The sequence below is a fragment of the Schistocerca gregaria genome, chromosome 1 (genome assembly GCF_023897955.1).
Source record: "Schistocerca gregaria isolate iqSchGreg1 chromosome 1, iqSchGreg1.2, whole genome shotgun sequence".
NCBI classification, from domain to species: Eukaryota; Metazoa; Arthropoda; class Insecta; order Orthoptera; family Acrididae; genus Schistocerca; species Schistocerca gregaria.
Genome location: NC_064920.1, coordinates 830792068 through 830818198, shown reverse-complemented (window position 1 = coordinate 830818198; position 26131 = coordinate 830792068). Strand labels below are relative to the sequence as shown.

Below are 26131 nucleotides of genomic sequence, written 5' to 3'. Positions count from 1 at the left end.
CATGACAACCAACAAGCTGTCTGTCTGCATGAATGGCCATCGACAAAACAAGTGGACCTCTCTCTCGCTGAGCACACTGCCCAGCATGACATCCTTCATTTCAATGACTGCTTCCCACCAACACCAGCTTTTCTGAATTGCTCAGGGAGGAACTCTCTCTGTAATATGTCCTATGTTCCCTGAACTCCCCTGGCCTCAACCTTCGTTAGTCATCGTCCTCACCCATCCCAGCACCACACAGCCCACATTCCACCATCACACCCAGTCATCTCACTTCTCTCCTTTCCCACTACTCCCCCACCCTCTATCCACCTTTGTCCCTGCACACATCCCAATAGCACTTCACTGTCCCTGACCCCTACCCTACTATACCACCACCACCACCACCACCACCACCACCACCACCACCACCACCTCGCCCAGCCCACCTCCTTATCCCCAGCCAGCTGCTGCTCAGTGTGGCTTCAGCTGCCAGAGACTGCAGATGTGTGCGTGTGTGTGCGCTGCCTATTTTTGACAAAGACCTTGTTGGCCAAAAGATTATTCTATGACAAACTTTTTCTTGTGCCTATATGTGACTCAGCATCTCCACTATATGGTGAGTTGTAACTTTCCTTTTCATAATTTGTTACATTCCATTCTGGATTTTCCAGTGTTTAACATTACAATTATCTAGTAGAGAAACCCAGCATTATCCAGGTATTTATTTATTTATAGCTGTGTAACCACACCTGTAGCATGGAGCATATGGTTTTGTGCTGAATGTCTATGAAGTTCCTATCACCTGAACTGTATCATACAACGACATAACTTTGCACTTACATTCAGAGATATATGTGCATACTGTCTGCAAAACCTATTGGGAATACAGTTAGTAGTAAATAAGTAAAAAATTATGTCATCCCCCATGCAGTACTTTTACTGCACGGAAAGTGGAAAAATAGTAAGCAAGAAATGTGAAAATGAAGTCTTTTGCGATGGCACTGATGTATAAAACATTCTCAGTTTTCTTACCATGTCAATTTAGGATAAAATCTTGAGCTTTCGACGAAAGCCTCCATCGTCATTGTCACGAGCAACTGACTGTCTTCACAGCTGCTGTGGTGGCCTTATACAGGGTGGTCCATTGATAGTGACTGGGCCAAATATGTCATGAAATAAGCACAAAAGAAAAAACTACAAAGAATGAAACTTGTCTAGCTTGAAGTGGGAAACCAGATGGCGCTATGGTTGGCCCACTAGATGGTGCTGCCATAGATCAAACGGATATCAACTGCATTTTTTAAAAATAGGAACCTCCATTTTTTATTACATATTCGTGTAGTACATAAAGAAATATGAATGTTTTAGTTGGACCATTTTTTGCACTTTGTGGCAGATGGTGCTGTAATAGTCACAAATGTATAAGTACGTGGTATCCCGTAACATTCTGCCAGTGTGGACAGTATGTGATTCCTGATACATTACCAGTGTTGAAATAGACCGTATCCCATTGCAGAAAAGGTCGATATCGTGTTGATGTATGGCTATTGTGATCAAAATGCCCAACGGGCGTGTGCTATCTATGCCGCTCGGTGTCCTGCACGACATCAGCCAAGTGTCTGGACTGTTCACCGGATGGTTATGTTATTTAAGGAAACAGGAAGTGTTCAGCCACATGTGAAACGTCAACTACAACCTGCAACAAATGATGATGCCCAAGTAGGTGTTTTAGCTGCTGTCGTGGCTAACCTGCACATCAGTAGCAGACAAATTGCGCGAGAATCAGCAGGGCCAGGGCGGAGGTGAAGCCGTTTCACAATTGGTGTGGAGATGGGAGTGAGGGTGAGGGTGAGCCAAGACGTGGGATGGGCAGGTGAGGAAAGAGATGGTTACTGGAGCAAAAGCAATTTTTCTCCCATATGCATGGGATATATGCTTCCAATATTAAGTTTGTATGCACTGTTATATTTTGAAAGAATAGCATGCACTCCATTTGTAATGACAAATTTATTACTGGTTTTATTTTGTACACTTACATGTAGTAACTCCCATACATCAGTAACTTTATAACACTTGTAATAAAATTCCTTTATTTCAAAGATATGAATGATCTGCTTGTTTAACCAGTTACGTTATTTCAGACAACAGAAAATTGCAGAGGAAGTTCATAAATTGCATACACATGTACAGAGCCATAATATTTTTTTTGTACATTAACAAAACTTCTGTAAATTTCTTCCCTATGGTTGAGTTTCCACACAATCTTTCAGTCTTTTTTTTAAGGAAACAAAGTAGTGTAACTAACAAAAATTAAATGCTGCCATTCAGTGAGTCTCGATAATAAGTGGGCCACCATTTTCCATGTGGCGCATAATCATGAGCAAGCAGCTTTTTAATACACAAAGAAAGAAACAAATTTAACATCAGCAACAACTATACTGAATCATTTAATGGTATTAAAATTTCTTTGATCTATTAAGATTTCCAGAATGTAAATTGTTATTTACACTAGATAAATACACGCAGAATTTAAACAGGTGTGCTATGTGAACATGATAGTCTGTACTTGAGCACTGACTATTATCAAAATAATTACACAAAATGATTACTGTTGCATTATTTATAAACACTGGCAACCATAAATTTAACATTAAATAACTGTGGCCTCTTAGTTAAGTTTGGCTTCAATGCTACATCTTCAGTGTAATTGGTTAATATAACTGACAAAATGAAAATATCTGTCCTGTGCATTCATAACTTCTCAAACACAAACCGGTCAGCTAATAAAGTTATACAATAATATTTACAGTTATCCAAGCAACTATGAGGTATTCAGTGGAATCAGGTCCTTCATTTCTACCCAATTCCTTTTAACTTATACCAAAACAAGCTTTATTTTCTGTTTAATATTTCATGAGAAAAAGCTAATACTATATTAAGCAACACCATTTAAATCTCAAAACAAAATGGAAATCTTTAGCAACACACAAACACACATATTGCTGTTTTACCAGGTTCCATGGCAGTACTAAACCACAACAATGCAGTATTTCCTGGCTTCTTCCAGACTTCTGTTTCACTTCATTACATGAAGTTCTCTGTACATGTTTTTCTATTAGAATATATTACAAGGAAATCTTTGTTTTTGAAATTTGATTTTGACAAATGGTGTCTTCATGTATCACATCATGAAAGCCCTTGAGCAATAAATTTCACAGATATTTTGCAACCAATACAGTGTTCCATTCACATACCACACAATTTGCAAAGAGGAAAAGAACATTATTGAAGGGCAAACACTTCTGTTCCACTTTTAAACATTGTGGAAGTTTTATCATTCACAGAATAGTGAAATGAAATTATGCAATGCCAGGAATAGCTCGTTTAATAATTATATCACCATTTTTAATAAACTGTAATAGATTATTTTGGTAAATAAACAGCACTGGACATATTCTCACATGAATAATTAATACACAAGGATAAACATTAAATAAGAGGAGAATATATTTATGAAATTTAAGACAAGTACTTCAGCATTTAGATGACTAAACCCCTGTTGTGTATAAATATTGATATGGATATGATATTTTTGCATTTAACAAAGAAGCAGGGACAAGATGAAAGAATGAGGGAACGTGCCTAGAGCCATCTTCCAATTTCTGTGTACCACTAATCAAATTCTGAAATCTGGAAGTAAATTTTCTAAGAGGCATAATTTTTAACATTTTCAATAGTATATTCATTTTCACATTTAGATGACCAGTCACAAAGCAGTACTTACTATAATCTAAGTATGAAAAGCTGACTTTATTGCACAGTGCATATAACTTCATTTGGTTGCACACTCTTAAAATCACCAATCTCGTGACCAAAAAATCCAATTCAGTTGAAAATCCTTACAACTGACTTCTGCATAATAAATAGAGTGTGAGTTTGTTACAATTGTACTATTGCAGAATTTTGTTCTCTCACATTTCACGTGCCTGCTCCAAGCAGGGAATACCCACTTCCCTCAACAGACGCATGCGGACCTCCGAATCTTGTGGATATTCCTCTTCCTTCTCTGTGTTTGGTTGAAAGTATGTCACACAAAAACGATCGAAGTACCGGCCAACTTCTGAGTGGGGAATGTAGGCTGGCTCCATACAGATCTCAAGATTTTCTGTAAAGGGAATCACTACATGAAAATTTGGAGACTAATAACGTAACTCTCTAAATATTAACATTTCAAGTATAAAACTACTCAATATAAAAGTGAGTGGTTTAGAATTTACAAGAAAATTTGCAATGAAAATGTACTTCAATATTAATTTATTATTTTCTTCATTCAACTATTAAGTGATCTAATTTAGAGGCTGCTTAAAGAAGGAAGTGAGGAAAGGGAGGGATGAGTTAACATTGCATACAGCAATAGTTTCTATGTAAGACCGGTTCAAAAAATTGGCAATAGCCAAAACTAAGTGCGCTAATAACTAACAGAAGTTGTAAGAATAATATTGTACATAAATGTTTTTCATTACACACACTTCTGTCTCATTTGAAATGTGCTTATCCAGCATATACAAATCAAATGTTTTCTTTATCGTCAGGGTGCCTTTTGTAACACCACCCTTGGGCTTGCTTACAGTAAAATTAACAACAGTATTTCCATTAACTACATTTTATTTAACAAAGTACTAATACCACTTACCACCACCAACCAATATTTTGATTTTAGTGTTATCTCTGCATTTTTATTTTTTAAATTCTTGATTCACATATGAAAATTCAATGATTTGTTTCTCTTCTCACATAGGTGGCAACGATGTTTGTTGACAACAAACAAAGAGCAAGAGAAGTAACCTTCACTCAAGACAAACAGCAAACTAACACACAATTTTTGTGTGTCTTCCTATTTTTGTGGATGTGCAGCCAAAACAACATTCTTCAACTGATATTTCAGCTATATACCTTTTGGCTATCTTCTGACTGAGCTGGTGAACTGAAGATACAGCAATCGGTTCCATACTTTAAATGTAAGAGCCATGTCATTAATCTTGTAGCCACAGAATACACAAAGTCCAGAAGTGATGCTTGGTGGCAAAGGACTTTGTATTAACTGAATCAGTGGTTAGATATTCCATCCACACTGGAATATTAATGCATGAATAGGCGTTGCACTGTAGCAACATATTTGTGGGTTGATCAAAGGCATTGACACATTTTAGGCTTTGTCCAGGGTGAAAACGGTATCTCTGTTAATTCAAACAATGGAAAATCCCGGATGAAATGTAACAATATTACGGAAAGGAAAGTTGCTACTAACCATACAGTGGAGATGCTGAGTCACAGATAGGCACAACAAAAAGACTCTCACGGAATAAGTTTTCGGCCAACAAGACCTTTGTCAACAACAGATGACCCCCCCCCCCCCCCCCCACACACACACACACTTCTGTCTTGTTTAAAATGTGTGTTTGTTTATCCAACACATGCAAATAGAGTACTATCCTTTATTGTCGGGTTTCACACGCAACCCCACCAACTCTCACAGCTTAGAGTGGTCAGTGCCAATGTAGTGCTCTGTTACTACCAATCTGTTGCATTGTAAGAGCTGGTGTTCGTTGCATCTCATGAACTATACACATCAGTTGCCTGATGTCAGAAAGGCCACACTTAAAGGTAACTTTGTAAAACATAGCATTTGGTCTCTTTGTCACAGTCCCAAATTCCAGCTGTCTTTAGTGGAGCTATTTTTGTTAACTCACTTCCAAAGTATGGTAGGAAAGCCACGGATTTAATCATCTGAACTATGTCTTCCTCAATCCTTTCATCCACCTTAGGTTTTAGCTATTGTGCCTTGCGTATCCGTTGAGTGTACCCATATGCTTATAAAACTGTTCCAAGTGTGAAAACTCAAACTGTAGGTTGTTCTTTTGAGTAATACTATGTGCCCTATGAACCAAAGTTTTAAAAACAGCCATCATCTGGTGGGAGGGGTTGCTGTTATTTTCATGTAAACACAAGACCTTATCAGCGTACTTGTGAAAACTGTACATTCCAAGGTCCATCATCTTTACATAGAACCAAAACACCCTAGAATGGAAGGCAGCTCTCCTTTTTGATTTTTACTGTAAACTGAATAAGTCAATGGATGGAATTTACAATATTCAAAAATTGACGAAACTCTTTCTCACCATAGGATCACACTCCAGAGGTGTCAACATTTCTCCAAAATACTGTGGATTGTATTCTACTAAATTCAGGAGCATTTCCCTCAAAGCCCTCCATAAACTAATTTGATGTAAAACAGTCTGCCTTACTGCAAATAAAATTTTTGGAGAAGTGTGGCTAAATATCCTCTTTCACAAAAAATTTCAAAGCAACATATTTGTTAAGAAGTACAAATGTAAATTTGGGTTGCCATATCACAAACATTCAATTTTGTCATTGTTGACAGAGGGCAGCATTTTCAGTAAGCAACCATTTCAATCTAAGGTTACAAATACTTAACCAACAACAAAAACAACAACAACAATTAACATATATTGAAACGCCTTATGGCATAATCCGTACCACTTTAGGCGGGGGAAGGGGGGATGTTACCTTCATAGTCTCTGATGTTATTGAATTTAGCATATGTTAAAATTAAGGAGTAATAAGAAACACACATTTTTTGTCTCTTCCAAAAAAAATTCCTGCCCCGAGATGAAGATGATTCCGGTGATGACTTTGTGTTCTAAATGTTTTGGCAGAACAACAACAATGATGGTATTTGAACAAGATAAAGCCTCCTGTGGTTCAGATTCTGCATCAATAGAGGAAGAATTAAATACCCTGAGCCAGTCATGGTCAGTGAAGTTGAGTCATAAGCTCTATGCATCAAGAAAGTGCAGAGAAATAACTAAAGCTAGGGATGAATACACTACAGCAAAACTGACCACACTCTTCAAAGTAGAAATTCTATCTTCAGAATAAAATGAACCAAAGCACTCTTGCCAGGAATTTTTCACAAATATCAATTCAGCTGTTGAATATTGTGCATCCTACAGTGAAAAACTGCAAGTTGTAACTATTATTCCACAGACTTTTTCAAAGAAAACAATTTTGAACCACGATCCATCAGGATCAAAGTACATGGTAGACATATCAAGAAATGTATGGTCTGTAAAAGGAGTCTTTGAAAGACCAGATCCCTATTATGGTCATCCTGTAGAAGCAGATCAGATTCAAAAACTGCAGTCACTTTATCTGGAAGATAAATGGAACTGTTCTTGCCAGAGTGCCAACAAGAAGGATACTCAAACAGTAAAAGCTGAAGGCCAGAAAGTTGTGAAAGTGAAGAGGTACGTGACTCACAGTATTAAAGAAACTTTTGCAGTTTATAGGAGCATCTATACAAGTTCACATATTGAAAGATCAAAACTATATGAACTTTATGTGGTAACTTTGAAGAACTTCCTGGAGCACGTGACATATGACACCTTGATCGGATGTGTGAAGTAATTAGTAGCCTGTGATGTAAAGTGAAAGACCTCTATGTTTCAAGAATGTGGTGACTGCCCTGGAAAGGAAGGACTGTCTTTACAGACATTTGGCCTGGAAGGCATAGCAAAAATTACACATGAGACATAGGAGGAAAATAAACTAATTAAAAAAAACTGTTGCCTTTGACAGTTTCATTGACGAACTTGGTAAATAGTCAGTGAAAGCAATAACACACCAGCATCTGAAGAAATTACAACAACAACACATTGCAGAAGTGAAAGTGTGTGTACAGGCTGAAGAACTATGTTTACTGCTTCACTGTGATTTTGCTGAGAACTGGTCTGTAATTGTGCTACATGAAGTACTAAGGTATCATTGGAGCCAGGTTTCTATTTTTACAGGAGTGACATATTTTCGAAACAAGACCGCAAGTGTTGCAGTTATAAGTGATGACAAAGTACATGGTTCAGCACATGCTTTGCTAGCAATGCACAAAATTCTTCAACTGCAAACAGGGGCAGAGAAGATAATCGTTCTTTCTGATGGTGCTCCTAGGCATTTTAAAAACCATTACCAGATGTTTGAATTAAGTCGCCTGCGCCAAATGGGTATAAGTGCTAGTGGTCACGGAAAGGGGCCTCGTGATAGTGGAGTAGGCCTGCTGAAGCACCATACTACAAAACAAACTTTCCAGACAAAATATGGCTGCAATTCAGAATGCTCAGGATTTTACGAGAGTCATGAAATCTTACACATCCACAGCCCTCATTTGTTCATCCAAAGATGAAATCAAAGAATTTCGTGAGCAGAAAAAGAAGAATGGTCCAAACAAACTACTCCTGTGGAAGAAATTCGGAAGACATTTTTGGACTCAAAGTGATGGACAGATTCACACTGCATGCACTTTAAAGAGCAAGAAAGAAGAAATTTTGTTCATTTGGCCAACACCTCAGAAATAGCAGGATAATATTCAGATTCACAACCTGAAAAAGGGATGTTTGTAACATGTGTGTATGACTGACTAATGGATTGCAGAGATTATAGACCTCAGTTATGAGTTAAGCAAAATTGTACTGAACTTTATGTTGAACATGGACCAACTGCTGGATATAGGTTTCCAGCCGAAGAACAGCAACAATGCCATCAGTGCTCACTTCCTGTTAACACTTTTAAGTGCTCCAGTTCTTATTGGTTGAGCAGGAAGGTATCATTCTACATCAAAGGAAGATACTGAAGCAGAGGAACACATTTGTAATTCAACGACTGGATAATTTTAGTACAAAACAGAGATCACAGAGGTTGTATAAACTGAAACATTTAAGTCTTTGGACCTTTCACATACACCTTGGAACCATTTAAAATGATTGAAAAATGAGCCTCTTACTCATCTTTCAAAACTAAAGTTATGTTAAATAAGGCTAGGTTTAGATTTTTATGATCCCATTATGTGATAATGAGGTATAAAAACAGATTTTATGTATGGCAAATATTTCAGTTGTTTGTAAGACATGTTCAATCAAAAAGTGGAAGTTCTCCTTTTCAGGGAGATTATATATATACTTACCAAGCAGTGAAAGCGCCGGTGGACAGGCACAAGAAAATAACACACATTTTATTGTGCCTGTCCACCGGCGCTTTCCCGCTTGGTAAGTCTTGGAATCTTTGTTTGTAATATATTTTTCCCATGTGAAAGTTTCTATTTTATTTACATCATATATATCAAAATTTAATGGATTGGCATTTTTGAAAAAAAAATTTCCATAAATTATAAAAAGTTCAGAATACTATAGTAAAAGAACTTGACATGTGAGTCCAAATTGAGGATTTCTTTGTAATCATAAAGCAATTATCTTTCAAATAAAAAACCAGTTCCAGAGACACAGCATTTTAATTTTTTTCCCACTATTCACATCTTAAAAACAGTATGCGCAGTGTGATCTTCGGAGGGCTGTATCTCTGAGCAGCAGGGAGGGGAGGGAGGGGGGGGAGAGAGTGCTCCTTACTTAGTCTTTCATTTTAACACATGCTAAATTCAATAACATCCGAGACTATGAAGGTATTATTTTTCCTAGCCTGTCTGAATTGATATGGACTATACCTTATAAAATTCTCTTATGAAGAGATAAATTTGCTGTTTCAAGATGTCTTACCTTGGGCTGCGTATCTTGTTGATCCATCCTCTACAAGAACATTATAAAATGGTTGATCTGCTTTCTTGCTGAGGTTATCAACACCCATCTGCGTAATCCACTCCTTTGATTCCATACATAACAGGTCCCATCCATAGATTACACATCTGTAGTTGAAGAGTCGATGCTTCATGATCATTCCAACAGCAAATTGTACAGTGGGGTCACGTAATTTTGGTTCAATCTGAAAACCAAATCATCAAATAACAAATCTCATGTGAACATCAATTATATTAACAACTGAAAGCTTGTAAGTATTAGTAACAATGAGTATGGGAAAGACCAACCCCACATTGTTCGTAGTATCTAAAGGAAAGTTGCACTGACATTATGGCACACATGCGAAGAAAATGACGATTTAAGTGCTTATTAAACAAATTATTGTATTTACAGACTTTTGTTTGTGTGTCCACTGTCAAGTTCCACAAATGCTTGTGATTAAAATGGTACACTGACTAGAATTTGAGAACAAAAATGTGACACTCTATATACACATCTTGTAGACTATGTAGGAGGGGCTACATAAGAGCAGACTCAATGATAGAAACGATGAGATGGCGAAGTGGTTAGCACACTGGACTCGCACCTAGTAGAACAATGGTTAAAACCTGTGTCTGGCCATCGTGATATAGGTTTTTCGTGATTTCCCTAAACCGCTTTGGACCAATGCCAGGATGGTTCCTCTGAAAGGGCACGCCCGACTTCCTTCCTCATACTTCCTCAATCCGATGAGACCAATGACCTTGCTGTTTGTTCCCCTCTTCACAACCAACCAATGTTAGAAACAGCACTACTTGATACACAAATGCATAGGAAAACCGACAATCGTATGAAAAAATGTTACGCTTAACTGTTGCCAGCAATATGCAAACAAACAACACTGCCGCACACATTAAACGTCAAAAATTGTTTAACAAAAGTGTTCTGCCCTTTTTTTGACTGGATTTTGCATAATGTGGATAGTGAGGTCAACACATGAACAGATATGGAGCTACAGCATTAGATGGCCAACGATAGCAGTTGACAAATCCTTGTGTAAGGCATTCGTCTGAAATAATTCAGAAGTGGCGGGTTCCTGACCTAATACAGTAATGCTAGTTTATGATTTTTACTTTTATCCTTGAATACAAATATAATACTTAAAACCATTCTGTGTTACAACCACTGAATTAATGAATAAAAACTGGAAGAAATGAATAAAATGAAGTCCACAGATGAGAAACATCAAAAATACAACTAATGCCACCATCCTAAGCCAACTTATTCTTCCTATCCAGTCAATACCTGAAACCTCTGGTCTGATTCAGATTCATTTATGATACTTTCGAAATCTAAACTCGTGGCAGGGAAACCTCCATAAACCTCAGCATCTACTCCGAAACTGTACTTCACCCGATCCTTCTCAACTCAACAAGCCACCTTCCTAGATGTCTCTCTCCAACTCTCAGATGGCTCCTTAAGTAAGTCTGTCCATATCAAGGTACACAAACCACTCTGACAACTGTCATCCATTCCACTTCTGGAAGTCTCTTCCTTACAGCCTCACCATCCATGGACAACATATCTGCAATGGACAAGATGAGTTATCCAACTATACTCGCAGCATTATCAGGACCTTTACTGAATCACAATATTCTATCCAGCTCATCCATAAACAGATCTCCCGTGCCATCTGCTTCCTCTGATAACAGTAAAACTGCTAACCAGCCACCGACCAGTACTCTTCTGATTACCCAGTATCTCTCTAGCCTTGAAAAGCTCAACCACATCCTCCACAACGGCTACAACTGCTTCTCATCTTACCCCGAGATGAGGGATCTACTTCCCACATCCCCAATGTAGTGTTCTGTCACCTAGCCAACCTACAGAACGATTTTCTCCATCCCTATCTCATCCTATTTCCAATTCTGCACCCCATGGGGCATTCCCTTGTGGTCAGCCCAGGTGCAAGACTTGTCCTGCACATCCACCCGATACCTCCCACCACAGTTCAGTCACAGGCATTTCCTGCCCAATAAAAGGCAGGGCCACATGTGAAAGCAGCCTTGTTATGTATACCAATTTGTCTGGGCATTACAAGTACCTGAACTGTATTTGCATTACTGGCCAAGGCGAAACTGTGGCAAACCACAAACTTAGCCATCCAGTTGCCGAACATGTAGCTCACCATAACACAAATGACCACAATACCTGTCACTATGTGGGCCGTTTGGATTCTCACTCCCACCACACATTTCTTCCCCTCTGATCAGACTGTGCGCTACCTTCTTCCGCCCCCCCCCCCCCCCCCCCTACCTCTGATATGGTCGGTCGGTCTCTCTCTCTCTCTCTCTCTCTCTCTCTCTCTCTCTCTCTCTCTCTCTCTCTCTCCCCTCCCCTTTTTTCATCTCCTCTCCCTTCCCTCCCCCTCCCTTTCTGCCTCTTCACCTGCACCTCTCATTTTTCCCCCAAACTGAATCTAAATAATCAGTCTTGCCATGAACCCGTGTGTGTGTGTGTGTGTGTGTGTGTGTGTGTGTGTGTGTGTGTGTGTGTGTGTGTTATTGTTCAGTTTAATAATATCATCCAATTACAACTCTGCTTATAATCTGAGATGCTTTCTCTCTTCAGGCTATTTGACTGCTGACATGAAATATTAAATCTGTGCCTGATATGTGACCCTGCCTTCTGCAAACAGGAGTGTGTACTAAAAAATTTCTAAAATAAATATTTCAACATTTCTCTTCCCATCCAGTACTCACACTACCTTTTTTTTCCTATTCTGGAAAGAAATAGCAAAATCTTATAATTATTAAATTCACATAATAGACATGAACTGAGTCAACACTAAGCAGACAACCTGAAGAGCTTCAAAAAGCAAAAATCATTGTTGATAGTCAAATGAATAATTTTCCCCACAAGTTTCCTATAATGTACTTTAAATTTATTGTTATTAGAATTCTTCACATTCAATCTGTAACATAATTCCAAGTAGGTATTTGTTCCAATTAGCCAACAATGACAGAGTAGAATGAGGTACAAGAATTCCACAGTTGTGATGCTTTTTTTTAAAAAAGCATAATTTGAGAGTAAATTAGAATAAAAATATCTGTTGATTATCTTGTTGGTAGTTGGGAGCTCCAATGTTAGGCGCGTCTTGGGGCCCCTTAGGGATATGGCGGCCAAGGAGGGAAAGAAATCCAGTGTGAACTCCATGTGCATTCCGGGAGGAAAGGGTCCTTCCGGACGTGGAAAGGGTCCTTCCGGATGCCATGAAGAGCACAGGGTGCAGCCAGCTGCAGGTGGTGGCACATGTCGGCACTAATGACGTGTGTCGCTTTGGAACTGAGGAAATTCTCTCTGGATTCCAGCGGCTATCTGATTTGGTGAAGGATGCCGGTCTTGCTTACGAGATGAAGGCAGAACTCACCATCTGCAGCATCATCGACAGAACCGACTGCGGACCTTTGGTGCAGAGCCGGGTGGAGGGTCTGAATCAGAGGCTCAGGCGGTTTTGCGACCGTGTTGGCTGCAGATTCCTTGACTTGCGCCATAGGGTGGTGGGGTTTCGGGTTCCGCTGAATAGGTCAGGAGTTCACTACACTCAGCTGGCAGCTACACGGGTAGCGGAGGCTGTGTGGCGTGGACTGGGCGGTTTTTTAGGTTAGAAGGCCTCGGGAAAGTACGGGGTGGGCTGCAATGTCAAAGGGTGCATGGCAAATACAGGACGTGCTTGGATCAAGGAGCAGTCGGAATTATAGTTGTAAATTGTTGTTGTGCTGGGAAAGTCACTGAGCTTCAAGCGCTAATAGAAAGCACAGAAGCTGATATAGTTATAGGTACAGAAAGCTGGCTAAAGCCTGAAATAAGTTCTGCAGAAATTTTTACGAAGTCTCAGACGGTGTTCAGGAAAGATAGATTAAGCAGAATTGGTGGTGGAGTGTTTGTGTCTGTCAGTAGTGCTTTATCTTGTAGTGAAGTCGAAGTAGATACTCTGTGCGAATTGGTATGGGTGGAGGTTATACTTAACAGCCGAACTAAGTTAACAATTGGCTCCTTCAACCGACCCCCAGACTCCGATGATACAGTTGCGGAACAGTTCAGAGAAAGTTTGAGTCTCGTAACAAATAAATACCCCACTCATACGGTTATAGTTGGTGGGGACTTCAACCTACCCTCGGTATGTTGGCAAAAATACTTGTTCAAAACCGGTGGTAGGCAGAAAACGTCTTCCGAGATTGTCCTAAATGCATTCTCCGAAAATTATTTCGAGCAGTTAGTACACGAACCCACACGAATTGTAAATGGTTGCGAAAACACAATTGACCTCTTAGCCACAAACAATCCAGAGCTGATAGAGAGCAACATGACTGATACAGGGATTAGTGATCACAAGGTCGTTGTAGCTAGGCTCAATACAGTTTCTTCCAAATCCATCAGAAACAAACGCAAAATAATTTTATTTAAAAAAGCCGATAAAGTGTCACTAGAAGCCTTCCTAAAAGACCATCTCCATTCCTTCCAAACTGACTATGCAAATGTAGACGAGATGTGGTTCAAATTCAAAGATATAGTAGAGATTCATACCTCATAAATTGGTAAGAGATGGAACGGATCCCCCGTGGTACACAAAACAGGTCCGAACGCTGTTGCAGAGGCAACGGAAAAACCATGCGAAGTTCAGAAGAATGCCAAATCCCGAAGATTGGCTAAAATTTACAGACGCGCAAAATTTGGCACAGACTTCGATGCGAGATGCCTTTAATAGGTTCCACAATGAAACATTGTCTCGAAATTTGGTAGAAAATCCGAAGAAATTCTGGTCATATGTAAAGTACACAAGCTGCAAGACGCAGTCAATACCTTCGCTGGGCAGTGCCGATGGTACTGCTACCGACGACTGTGCCGCTAAAGCGGAGTTATTGAATGCAGTTTTCCAAAATTCCTTCACCAGGGAAGACGAATGGAATATTCCAGAATTTGAAACACGAACATCTGCTAGCATGAGTTTCTTAGAAGTAGATACCTTAGGGGTTGCGAAGCAACTCAAATCGCTTGATACGGGCAAGTCTTCAGGTCCAGATTGTATACCGATTAGGTTCCTTTCAGATTACGCTGATACTATAGCTCCCTACTTAGCACTCATATACAACCGCTCACTAACCGATAGATCTGTACCTACAGATTGGAAAATTGCACAGGTCGCACCAGTGTTTAGTAGGAGTAATCCACCTAATTACAGACCTATATCATTGACGTCGGTTTGCAGTACGGTTTTGGAGCATATACTGTATTCAAACATTATGAATTACCTCGAAGGGAATGATCTATTGATACGTGATCAGCATGGCTTCAGAAAACATCGCTCTTGTGCAACGCAGCTAGCTCTTTATTCGCACGAAGTAATGGCCGCTATCGACAGGGGATCTCAAGTTGATTCCGTATATTTCTAGATTTCCGGAAAGCTTTTGACACCGTTCCTCAGAAGTGACTTCTAATCAAGCTGCGGGCCTATGGGGTATCACCTCAGTTGTGCGACTGGATAAGCGTCCTGGGACCTCTGCTGTTTCTGATCTATATAAATGACCTGGGTGACAATCTGAGCAGTTCTCTTAGGTTGTTCGCAGATGATGCTGTAATTTACCGTCTAGTAAGGTCATCCAAAGACCAGTATCAGTTGCAGAGCGATTTAGAAAAGATTGCTGTATGGTGTGGCAGGTGGCAGTTGACACTAAATAACGAAAAGTGTGAGGTGATCCACATGAGTTCCAAAAGAAATCCGTTGGAATTCGATTACTCGATAAATAGTACAATTCTCAAGGTTGTCAATTCAACTAAGTACCTGGGTGTTAAAATTACGAACAACTTCAGTTGGAAAGAGCACATAGATAATATTGAGGCGAAGGTGAGCCAAAGGTTGCGTTTCATTGGCGGGACACTTAGAAGATGCAAGTCCACTAAAGAGACAGCTTACACTACACTCGTTCGTCCTCTGTTAGAATATTGCTGCGCGGTGTGGGATCCTTACCAGATGGGATTGGCGAAGGACATCGAAAGGGTGCAAAAAAAGGGCAGCTCATTTTGTATTATCACGTAATAGGGGAGAGAGTGTGGCAGATATGATACGCGAATTGGGATCGAAGTCATTACAGCAAAGACGTTTTTCGTTGCGGAGAGATCTTTTTACGAAATTTCAGTCACCATCTTTCTCTTCTGAATGCGAAAATATTTTGTTGAGCCCAACCTACATAGATAGGAATGATCATCAAAATAAAATAAGAGAAATCAGAGCTCAAACAGAAAGGTTTAGGTGTTCATTTTTCCCGCACACTGTTAGGGAGTGGAATAGTAGAGAGATAGTATGATTGTGGTTCGATGAACCCTATGCCAAGCACTTAAATGTGAATTGCAGAGTAGTCATGTAGATGTAGATGTGTCCTGGAATACATCATATGCTGCAAAATACTAATCTCAGAAATTTAAGTTAATATCCAATGACTAAGAAACGAGTTTGAGAAGAGAACAATGTACAGACAGACTCCTTGAAGAAGCAAATGAGTAGCTGATTGGACTTATTGGCGCAATGTGTCGAGGAACACTGATTTTCTTCATAACCAGAAATACAACCAGAAGTAGCAACTTCTTATTATTTACAATGTAAAGTTCAACTTTAGGATAAACTACATACTTTCAATTTCCTGTGATACTCATGACAAAGACTAATGTGGATCTGAAACTACAATGAGGAAGGAATACTAATTTTTTTAAAGCAAAGGGAATCGTCATAGAAAATGAACAGCTAAAAATTTTAGTTTTGTTAAATATTTCATTCATATTCATTGCCATTTAAATGCTTTCATGGAGAACATACAAAATATGGCTAACCTGATGCTGTGATAAATAAATGAAATTGTAACTGGTATGGTTTAATGACTGAATTCATCTTAATATAAACACGAAAAAAATGTAATCATATTTGGTGTTCCTCAAACAAGAACAACGAGCAAATGTGGTAATCATGTTTTGCATGTCTGTGTACGTCAAAGCATTTCAGAAGTGATTTTTGAACTGCTCTTCCAAAGAGCTTATCTATATTGTTCAAATACTACTGAGAGGAAGGTAAAATTTATCATGAAGCAGCCACTTATGTCAAAGTGTCCTCGTGCAGTTACACTCATGAAGGAGTAGGTACAATTATAATGATTCCTCTTTTTAAACTATCTTTACAGCAAGCACTACCAATAACTTTCTCACCTGTCTAATGCTATAAGAAGTGCTAGGCCCTGTGTTGCAAAATCACAGTGGTGCACAAGTGATACATGATCGTATGAACATTTAGTAATAGAGAAGTATTAGGTAGAGGTTTCTCTATGTTTCTTTATCTCTCAAATTCTTAATTACATACTAATTAGAAAAGTATGTTTTTACTTGTGAAGGTAAAGTTCCTTCTCTTCAATTACATTTTTCAGAAAACAACAAATTTTAATGAAATAATAATGTAATATGAACTGCTCATCTCACTTGTCCCTTTTGCTCAGTGAATGCAATCAACCTATGGTATGATATGTTGTTCAATATGAATGGAACCATTCAAATTAAACTTCATTAAAAGAGGAAGTAACTATACGCTACATATCCCCCCCCCCCCCCTTATTAACTTGTTGAGAAATGGAAATTAGGTAGATGTCTGATCAGATTTAGAAATTAATCAATAGCCTTGGCAGCCAGAGGTGTGTGTGTGTGTGTGTGTGTGTGTGTGTGTGTGTGTGTGTGTGTGTGTGTGTGTGTGTGTGACACTATTCTGATGAAGGCATTTGGCCAAAAGCCTTGCCTAACAGTCTTTACATTGTTCCTATCTGTGACTCAGTATCTCCGCTATATGGTGTGTAAAAACTATCCTTTTCATACAAGGTGTACAACTTTGCTTCCGCCGTATTTTCCCCCCAACATTTGAGGCTTTAATGAAGCAAATTGGTTACACATGTATCATTCAAAGTATTTTCCATTGCTGGCCACTACTTTCTCCCATCTTTTCAGGCAGGGTACGAATCCCATGTCGAAGAAATTGTTCATCTCTTGAAGCGATCCACAAATCGATCCAATTCGTGACTTCTTTATGGGATCGGAAGTGTCGGTCAGCCAGGCGATGTGCTGTTGATCTAAACAGGTGACAGAGGGAGCAATGTCTAGAGAATACGGGGTAAGGTAGGACTTCCCATTTTAATGTTTCCAAGTACATTTTGACGTCTTTCACAATGTGGGGTCGAGCACTGCCGTGCTGCAAAACCACTATCGTACCTCTCGCTGTATGGCGGCCTTTGTCTTTTAATGCTCTACTCAAATGCATTAATTGCATTCAATAACGAGAACCTGTGATTGTTTCACTTTGATTTACATCCTCATAGTACACAACGCTGAGCTGGTCCCACCAAATGCAGAGCATGATCTTTGAGCCGCAAATATTTAGTTTGGCCATCGACGTGGAAGAATGGTCGGGGATATCCCCATGACTTTTTGCATTTAGGGTTACCGTAATGAACCCATTTTTTAACCTCTGTCACAATACGATGCAGAAATTCCTTCCATTTTTGCCTCTGACGCAACTGTTCACAAACACGCAAATGCTGTTCAACGTCTCTTGGTTTCAGCTCACAAGGGACCCAAGTTCCTTCTTTCTGAATCATGCCCATAGTCTTGAGACATTTTGAAATGGCTTACTGTGTCACTCCCACTAATCGTGCCAATTCTTCGAGTTAGATCCATGTCTTCACTCAGCAGTGTCTCCAATTCTGCATCTTCAAAAACATTCCCTCTTCCACCACTATGCCGGTCTACAACGGTCATTTTTAACGTTCTTGAAGTTTTGAAAGTTCTTTCACTAATAGCATCCTCGCTACACGTACCTGAAAGTGTGTAAACTGATATTTTCAATCAAGAACAACTTTATCATGCAGGCACAAATCGACTGATGTTTGAATGAGGTTATATTGACCGATGTCCAAGCTAACTGCCTGACATCTGCGTTCTGTTTCTTTTGACCGCTACTTACCATTGTCTCCACCTATCGGCAAACAGCAGAAGCAAGGTTGTACACCTTATAATATTGTCAATAAATCAATCTACTTAGAAAAAGTTAGTGTTTTTAAATTTCACTACTGGTTGTGATTTGATGACACGTTAACGACAGATAGATTTGCAACTCACAGAAACTGATGGTAGCAGATCTAGAGAGGACCATGCTGACATGGCATTGTATTTCTTAACTGTTGTCCATGTAACATGACATTAGTCAATGTTGCAGTTTTTATTATCAAAATATTGTATCTGCAATTTGTACAGGTAAAAACTAAAAATTTTGTGAGAAAATTTACTTGGAAGAAGCATTAGCAATAATACAACCACAAATAGATTCAAAAATTACAGCTGACAGTGATTTATAGCACAGAAAGTAATGGACCAAGTCAAGACTAAAAGTATGGCATAAAAATGGAACATGAATTAAATAATTAAAAATGTGTGCAGAAATACTTGTCACAAGAACCAAGCACAGTTACTGTCTGAAGATAATATAAAGAAATCCCCCCTTTTAGTTAGTATAAAGCTTTAAATGCAGAGTTACTGGAGTTGTGCTTCTGCAATGATTAATGTCAATGAGATTATGAGGTGACATGAGAGCTTTGTATTATATTATAGGACCTTTTTTTCTTAACAACACTCTTTCACACATTGAAAGTGGAAGGAAGTATGGAAGCCAAATGTAATATTCTCAGAATAATTATTTTCCAAGGCACAGAACTCTTAGTAGTTCAGCACTATCATATTTACTATAAACAAGTCCTATCACAAGAAATACAAATAAGGAATAATGCACGAAAGTTGCTGCAGCATGTGTGGCCAACACTGGTGAAATGAAGTAGCTTTTATCCAAGAGGTTACTTTTCTGTTTTTGATTTTGCAGTACCCAGGCACTTGAACACTATCAACAACTTGTAATAGCTTCAAACTAACAGATTTATCATAAAATAGAAATGATAAATTGCCCCGCTGATTAGTTTGTCTCCACCTTGAATTGGAATGAAATATATTGTTTTTTACTTTATTTTATTTGTTTAATATGTGAAGTTTGCCTCAATAGTAAGAGGCGGAACAAATGAGAAGCACCATTTGTTACAGTATTCTGTTAGAACTGCGGAGGGGGAATCTACAAAATATAATCCAAGGCGAACAGCTTACAGATTCAGGTAAAATGTTTTTCTTTGCTTTTTTCCCTTATATCGTTTAATGTGATTTCATCACAATTTCTTTACAAAACTGTACTGAACCAATAAGCCAACTATAAACTAGGTTGGTATCACCAGAACCATCTGCAACTTTTAGTTGCAGAGACGGCTTCGGAGTTAACTAAGGGGCTGGACAAAAATATGTAAACTACCAAGAACACGACACATTACCGTGCCTAATATGGTGCAGAAAAACCAATGGCATTCAAAACAGCTAGAAGTTATCTCAGAATGATAAACACGGGTCCTGTATGACTTTGAAGGGAATCGTATGCCATTCTTCCTGCAAAGTAGTGGGAAGTTCAGGTAAAAATGGTAGAGATTGATAGCAATCATACACCCTTCTCTCCAAAGCAGATAACAAAGGCTCATCAATACTGAGATCTGGTAACAGTAGTGACCAGATGATACACAACATTTAATCCTTGTGCTCACAAAAATCGGTTCTGGATGATGCAAGTTTGTGAAAAGGTGCCCTGTCATTTTAGAATACAGCATCACCAATGGGGAAGAAGCATTATACAATGGGATGGATCTAATCAACCAAAATGGTCACATAATACTTGGCAGTAATACAACCCTGCACAAATACGATGCACCAATTGTCACCGAACCTCTGCCATGTTCCATCTTATGCTCTACACTCTTGACAGAATTTCAAATCAGTATGAAACCAGATTCATTCCATCAAATAACTTTCTGCCATTGCTCCATGGTCCAGCATTTGGTTTGGCACCACATTTTCCACGTTATGTGCATATGCATTAGTCCGAGTGGTTTTGAAATTCCAGCTCACACTGTAATTCCCAACTGGTAGAGTTTCCTTCATGTTGCTTTGGTGCCGAGAGGGTTCTTGAGTGAGACTTAGTTCTGCAGTGACTTTTACAGTTGTATTCCCTCTTATTTTTCGCCACAATCCCCTTAAATAGCCATCTGTCACTTATTGGATCACATTTTTCCATTTTTCCTGTACATAGTATAAATCTTCAATGTCGTGCCTCTTAATACATGAAACATTTTGGCTGCCTTGGTTACAGAAGCACTCACCATACAAGCACCAACAATTTCCCCACATTTGAATTTCATATTAACAGAATCTTTCGTCGATTCTTGGTAGAACAACATTATAATAAATGAAAAGCACCAGTTTGCTTTTGTTCGACAAATGTCTGAGGATGGCCTTGTAAGCCAAAAACCGGTTCACAATAAAAGTAATATTGTAGGACAAAAGCAAACTGGTACATTTTAATTTGCTTAGCCCTGAAATAATGCACTCACAACTACATAGAACACTGTTCTGACAATGACTGACACTTGCAACGTATTGAGTGCATTTCACAGGTATCGTTCATGATTAAATACAACAACACAACTTGCATGCTTCATCAGCAACTGCAGGGTTTCCATAGTTTTGTCAAACCCCTGTATTTAAAGCCCTTCAATTAAAGGTCTTGCAAAACTATTTTTACATCTTTGTTTGTAAAGTCTGATTGTGTACAAGCTAGTTGCACTTAAGAATTCCAATACTATGAAAACAAAGTAGCTATGTTTTGATACCAAGTATCCTCTCAGTCTCCCTACCATCTCTTGCTTCTAGTCCCTTTTCAGGCATCGGACAATGTAAGTACAACACTTACAAGCTTACATCACTTTGTTACCTACAACTAATCTCCCCCTTACTTCTGTTCACAGTAGTTTTAGGTGTGACAACCCCATCCCCACCTTTTCATACAAATCTTTCTCTGGCACTGTTTCCCAACCACATTTTCTCTCTAACACTATTTATGGTGGCCAATATCTATGTTTTACTCCCCACATATTAATGCCACCACTATTTTAATCTTTCTTTCCATGCAGGTACTCATTCTCAGATCTTAAATTCTGAAAACTGATCCTCCCATCAGATTTCCTACATATACCTTCAACCTATTTCTCTGAGGTTTAAGAGGGACACACTTAGGATTCAAATGTTTGCTATTAAGTACAATATTCAAGCTTCTATCTATGGGTTTGTTTTAAATAAATTTCTGATGCCAGGAACTTGCCACAGAGAAAATTATTTTATGGACAAGCCCATTATTTTCACATTTATAGGCCATTTCAAATACATAAAATAAAGGCTTCTATCAGTTCAATCATAAATTGAGTTTTTTACTCTTTGAACATTTACCTAACTCTACTTAACCTTGTGGCTTTCATGTTGGATTTTATTTGCACAATATTGCTTCCTGTTTACAGAATACAATGGCATTATGACAAAAGAATGTGTGTGTAAAACACTGATCATACAGACCTCTGCTATTTTAGAGCAGATGTGAGCGCAGTTTCAAGTACCAAATGATTAAGTGACAAAACTATTAGGTTGGTGAATAAGTTTGTAGCATTTTCTATTGGTTTAATAAACACAGCAGAACCAATAAAAGAGACTTAACAGTCATCATCAATATATTCTCCTTCACTATTTACAACAGTCTGCTGATACTGGGGTAACTTCTCAATTCTGCAACTGTGGAAATCACTTTGGTTTCAGGCGAAGAACTCATCAAGCCGTGTCCAGTGCACATTTTCATCCAGAAACAAAGTTCCTTGAAACTTGTTTGATAGAGCGGAAAAGATGAAAATCTGAGGGCTCGAGATCAAGTGAGTAAATTGGGCATGGAATTACTCCGCAGCCCAACTTCCGTAAAGTGTTTTTTTGTCAGTCTATTAGAATGCAGGCAGGCATTATCGTGGAGTAACGCCACTTTGCACAGTCCTCCTGGTGGTTGTTCTTGGATTTCATCTACAAGACATTTCAGTAGTTGACACTAAATTTCAGCTGTCACAGTTACACCTCAGAGAAGCAATTCGTAGTACAGCATACCGTCACTGTTACGCCAGATACATAACATTATCTGTTGCACATGCGTGCATGCCTTTGTACAGGGAGTTGCTGTTTTGTTTGAGCTCAACCATTCCTTTCTTTTCCTTACATTAAAGGTACCATATTGTTACAGTAATTTATGGGCAGTTTCTGATTGGAACAATTTATTGATACATTCAGCAAGCTACACGAGTTATACACATAAAGCTCAATACACAGAATAAAATAAAACACAGTGTCCGTAATTGGCCATAGCAACACAAAAGATATTCACACAGCACGGAGGCATAGATTCTAAAATCCCACATCCCCACTAGAATTATGCTTGGTTTGACTCTTATAGCCGCTAGTCTCAAACAGGTCAAATGCTGCCCTGTTGTCACATGATGGTTTGTCGGGGTCTTTTTTGGGGTTTGGTGGCATTTCACTGCATAGTCTTTGAAGCCATAGAGCCTCTTGACATGCTGAGGTCAGAGCCATATATTCTACCTCAGTTATAGATAAGACCACTGTTGGCTGTTTCTTACACTACCAAGATATCACTGCTCCTGACATTTAAAGAGATATCCAGTTGTTGATTTCCTGTCTTCAGAATCTCTGGCCCAATCTGCATCACAGTAACATACTAGGCGGCAGTCCTCTGATTTAGAAAACAGAAGTTTCATATCTTTAGTACCTTTTAGATATCTGAAGATTCTTTTGACTGATTGCCAGTGCAGTATGCCTGGATATTACAAAAACATCTACAAATTCCTATTGGAAAGGCTAGGTCCGGCCTTGTTCCTAATTGTACATACATTAAACTATCTGTTCATAGCTTCTTGCTTTTGTTCTGCTTTCGGACACACATCATGAGTGAGCATCTGATTACTGTCCAGTGTTGTACATATTGGGTTACAATTTTCATATTAAACATGTAGAGACTTTGTTCCATATTGCATGTCTGATTCATCCACAAATAACCTTCTTTGCAGTTCCTAGTAATTCGGATGCCTAAACAGTTTGTAACTTCACCAAAATCTTTCAGCTTAAATTTTTCTCTGTTTTTAAAAGCATCTGTCTTGTGAATTGTTACTAAAAATGAACATATCATCCACATAAACAGCAACTATTAAAATGTCTGAACCTTGATTTTTATAATAGACACAAGGATCAGCTGTTGACCTTTTGAAGTTTAGATTTAATAGTGTGCCATCTAATTTCATGTTCCATCAGCGACCACCTTGTTTCAATCCATATACTGCCTTTTTCAGTCTTTTTACACAATTATCTTTCACTGTCTTTGTAACTGGATCTACTTGTGGAACTTTCACATAAATCTTTTCATGTAAACTTGTAAGAAAGCTGTGACAACATCTAAGTGATCGATGTCAAGATCATATTTAGCAGCTATAGCAAATAAATATCTTAATGAGTTATATTTATAACTGGCACATATGTTTCATCATAGTCCAGGCCTTGCTACTGAGCACAACCTTTTATCACTAGCCGTGCTTTAGAGCATACAATGAGACCTTTCATATCTTTGTTTCTTTTAAATACCCATTTTGCTTTTAATGGCTTTTATCTGTAGGTAAATCAGCAGATTCCATGTGTGGTTCTCTTTGTGAGATTGTAACTTCTCTTTTATTGTCTTCAGCCAGTTTTCAGTATTGTCTGACATCATCGCTTCTTCCAATGTCAAAGGATCGCAGTCAGTTGACTATTTAGACTGATAAGTTTTCAAAGTAATGCAGTTCCTCTGGCTTTGGAATTCTCGATGACCTTTGTATTTGCTGCAGTTGCTCATTATCATTTATTGGACCGTCTGGACTTTTTTCATCATTGCTGCTAGTATTCACTGAACTACTACTTGATGTTACACTCTCAGGTTCAGGTTCAATTTCTTCTAATTCAGTTGCAGTTACTTCATGATGCTTTTTCTCTTTCAGTGGGAGAAAAAGTCGACTTGGTTCCTTTGACTCAGTTCCCTCTTTAAACTGCTTTGAAGTATCTTCATCGAAAATCAGATCTCTCCTTTTTATGATTCTCTGACAGTTAGGTTCAAAAAGTCTGTATGTTTTTGAATCTTCACAGTATCCTTCTAAAATACACTCAACACTTCTTTTGTCCATTTTCCTCTGTTGGCTCTTGGAATGTGAGCACATGCCTTACTTCCAAATATTCTAAGATGCTTACTATTCGGCTTCTTGTTTGTCCAATCTTTCTCAGGGGTCTTGTTCTTTAGTGCATCAGTCAAGGACCTCTTAATTAAATAAACTGCAGTGGAGACTGCTTCTGTCCAGAATTTATTTGGCAAATTCTCTTCAAAGAGCAGGCATCTTGCTTTTTCTACTGTTGAACGGTTGTAACACTCAGCCACTCTGTTTTGTTCTGGTGTATATGAAGCTGTAGTCTGATGTTGGATTCCTTCCTTTCTGAAAAATTTTATCAGATTATCATTTACATATTCTGTGCGATTATTGGTGCATAGAGAGCAGATCCTTTTTCCAGTTTGCTTTCTACTAGATTTTTGAAGTATTGTATCGGTTGTGCTACTTTATGTTTATTTCTGAGGAAATATACAAATACTTCCCTGGAATAATCATAAATTAGAGTTAAGAAGTATTTGGCTCCTCCAACTAATCTAGTTTCCATCGGCCCACACAAATCTGAGCGAACTCCCTCGAGAATTTCTGTGACTCTTGAGCTAGATCGTGGAAAAGGTGGTCTTGTTTGTTTTCCCTCTAAGCAAATTGCACAGGGTGTATTTATTGCTCCCTTGTATGAAATTCCACTAGCCGGCCTTTACAAAGTGCGTCCATAGCTTCAGAATGTAGATGACCTAGTCTTTTATGCCAAGAGTCTGCACTATTTGCCTGCAATATGGATTTTACCTCAAAAATTAGATCATATGGTTGGTCTAGTCAGTACATTCTGTTTGCTAATGACGCATTAGCAACCATGCATCGTAAATATGACAACCTTGTTTGCAAAAATTGAATGACCTTTTTCTACTATTTTACTGACAGACAGTAGATTTGTGCTTAGCTGAGGTTCATACAGAATATCATCTACTTTGATTCTAGCTTTCTTGTTACCAGTAAGAACCTCTACAAAGGAAGATCCTACACCTTTTAGGGGCGAGTTTTCATTATTTGCTATTAAAACTTGTGAGCCTGTCAATGCTTCAACACTACTTTCATTACAAGGACATTTAGACTCATGCGCTGATGTGCCCGAGTCTGCGTACCATTCTGTCTGTGTATCTCTACCTGCAGCTACTGTTGTGAGAAATGTCTGGTAGCTGGCTGTCTTTTCATTGTTTTTCTTCTTGCTGCAACAGTTTTTAGCCAGATGCCTGCACTTGTTGCAATAATAGCACCTGG

General features: G+C 38.6%; 1 protein-coding gene across 2 annotated transcripts in view; it reads right to left on the bottom strand.

Moving 5' to 3' along the window:
• Positions 1 to 1970: 1970 nt before the first annotated feature.
• Positions 1971 to 26131, bottom strand: part of LOC126272007 (F-box only protein 21-like) — a 98769-nt gene continuing 74608 nt past the window's right edge. For both annotated transcript variants that reach the window (XM_049974498.1, XM_049974506.1), the window contains 2 exons: positions 9603 to 9825; positions 1971 to 4147 (listed from right to left, as the gene is read on the bottom strand). In XM_049974498.1, coding sequence (XP_049830455.1) covers positions 3954 to 4147; positions 9603 to 9825 — 417 coding nt within the window. In that variant the 3' untranslated portion in view covers positions 1971 to 3953. The remainder of the gene's footprint in view (positions 4148 to 9602; positions 9826 to 26131) is intronic.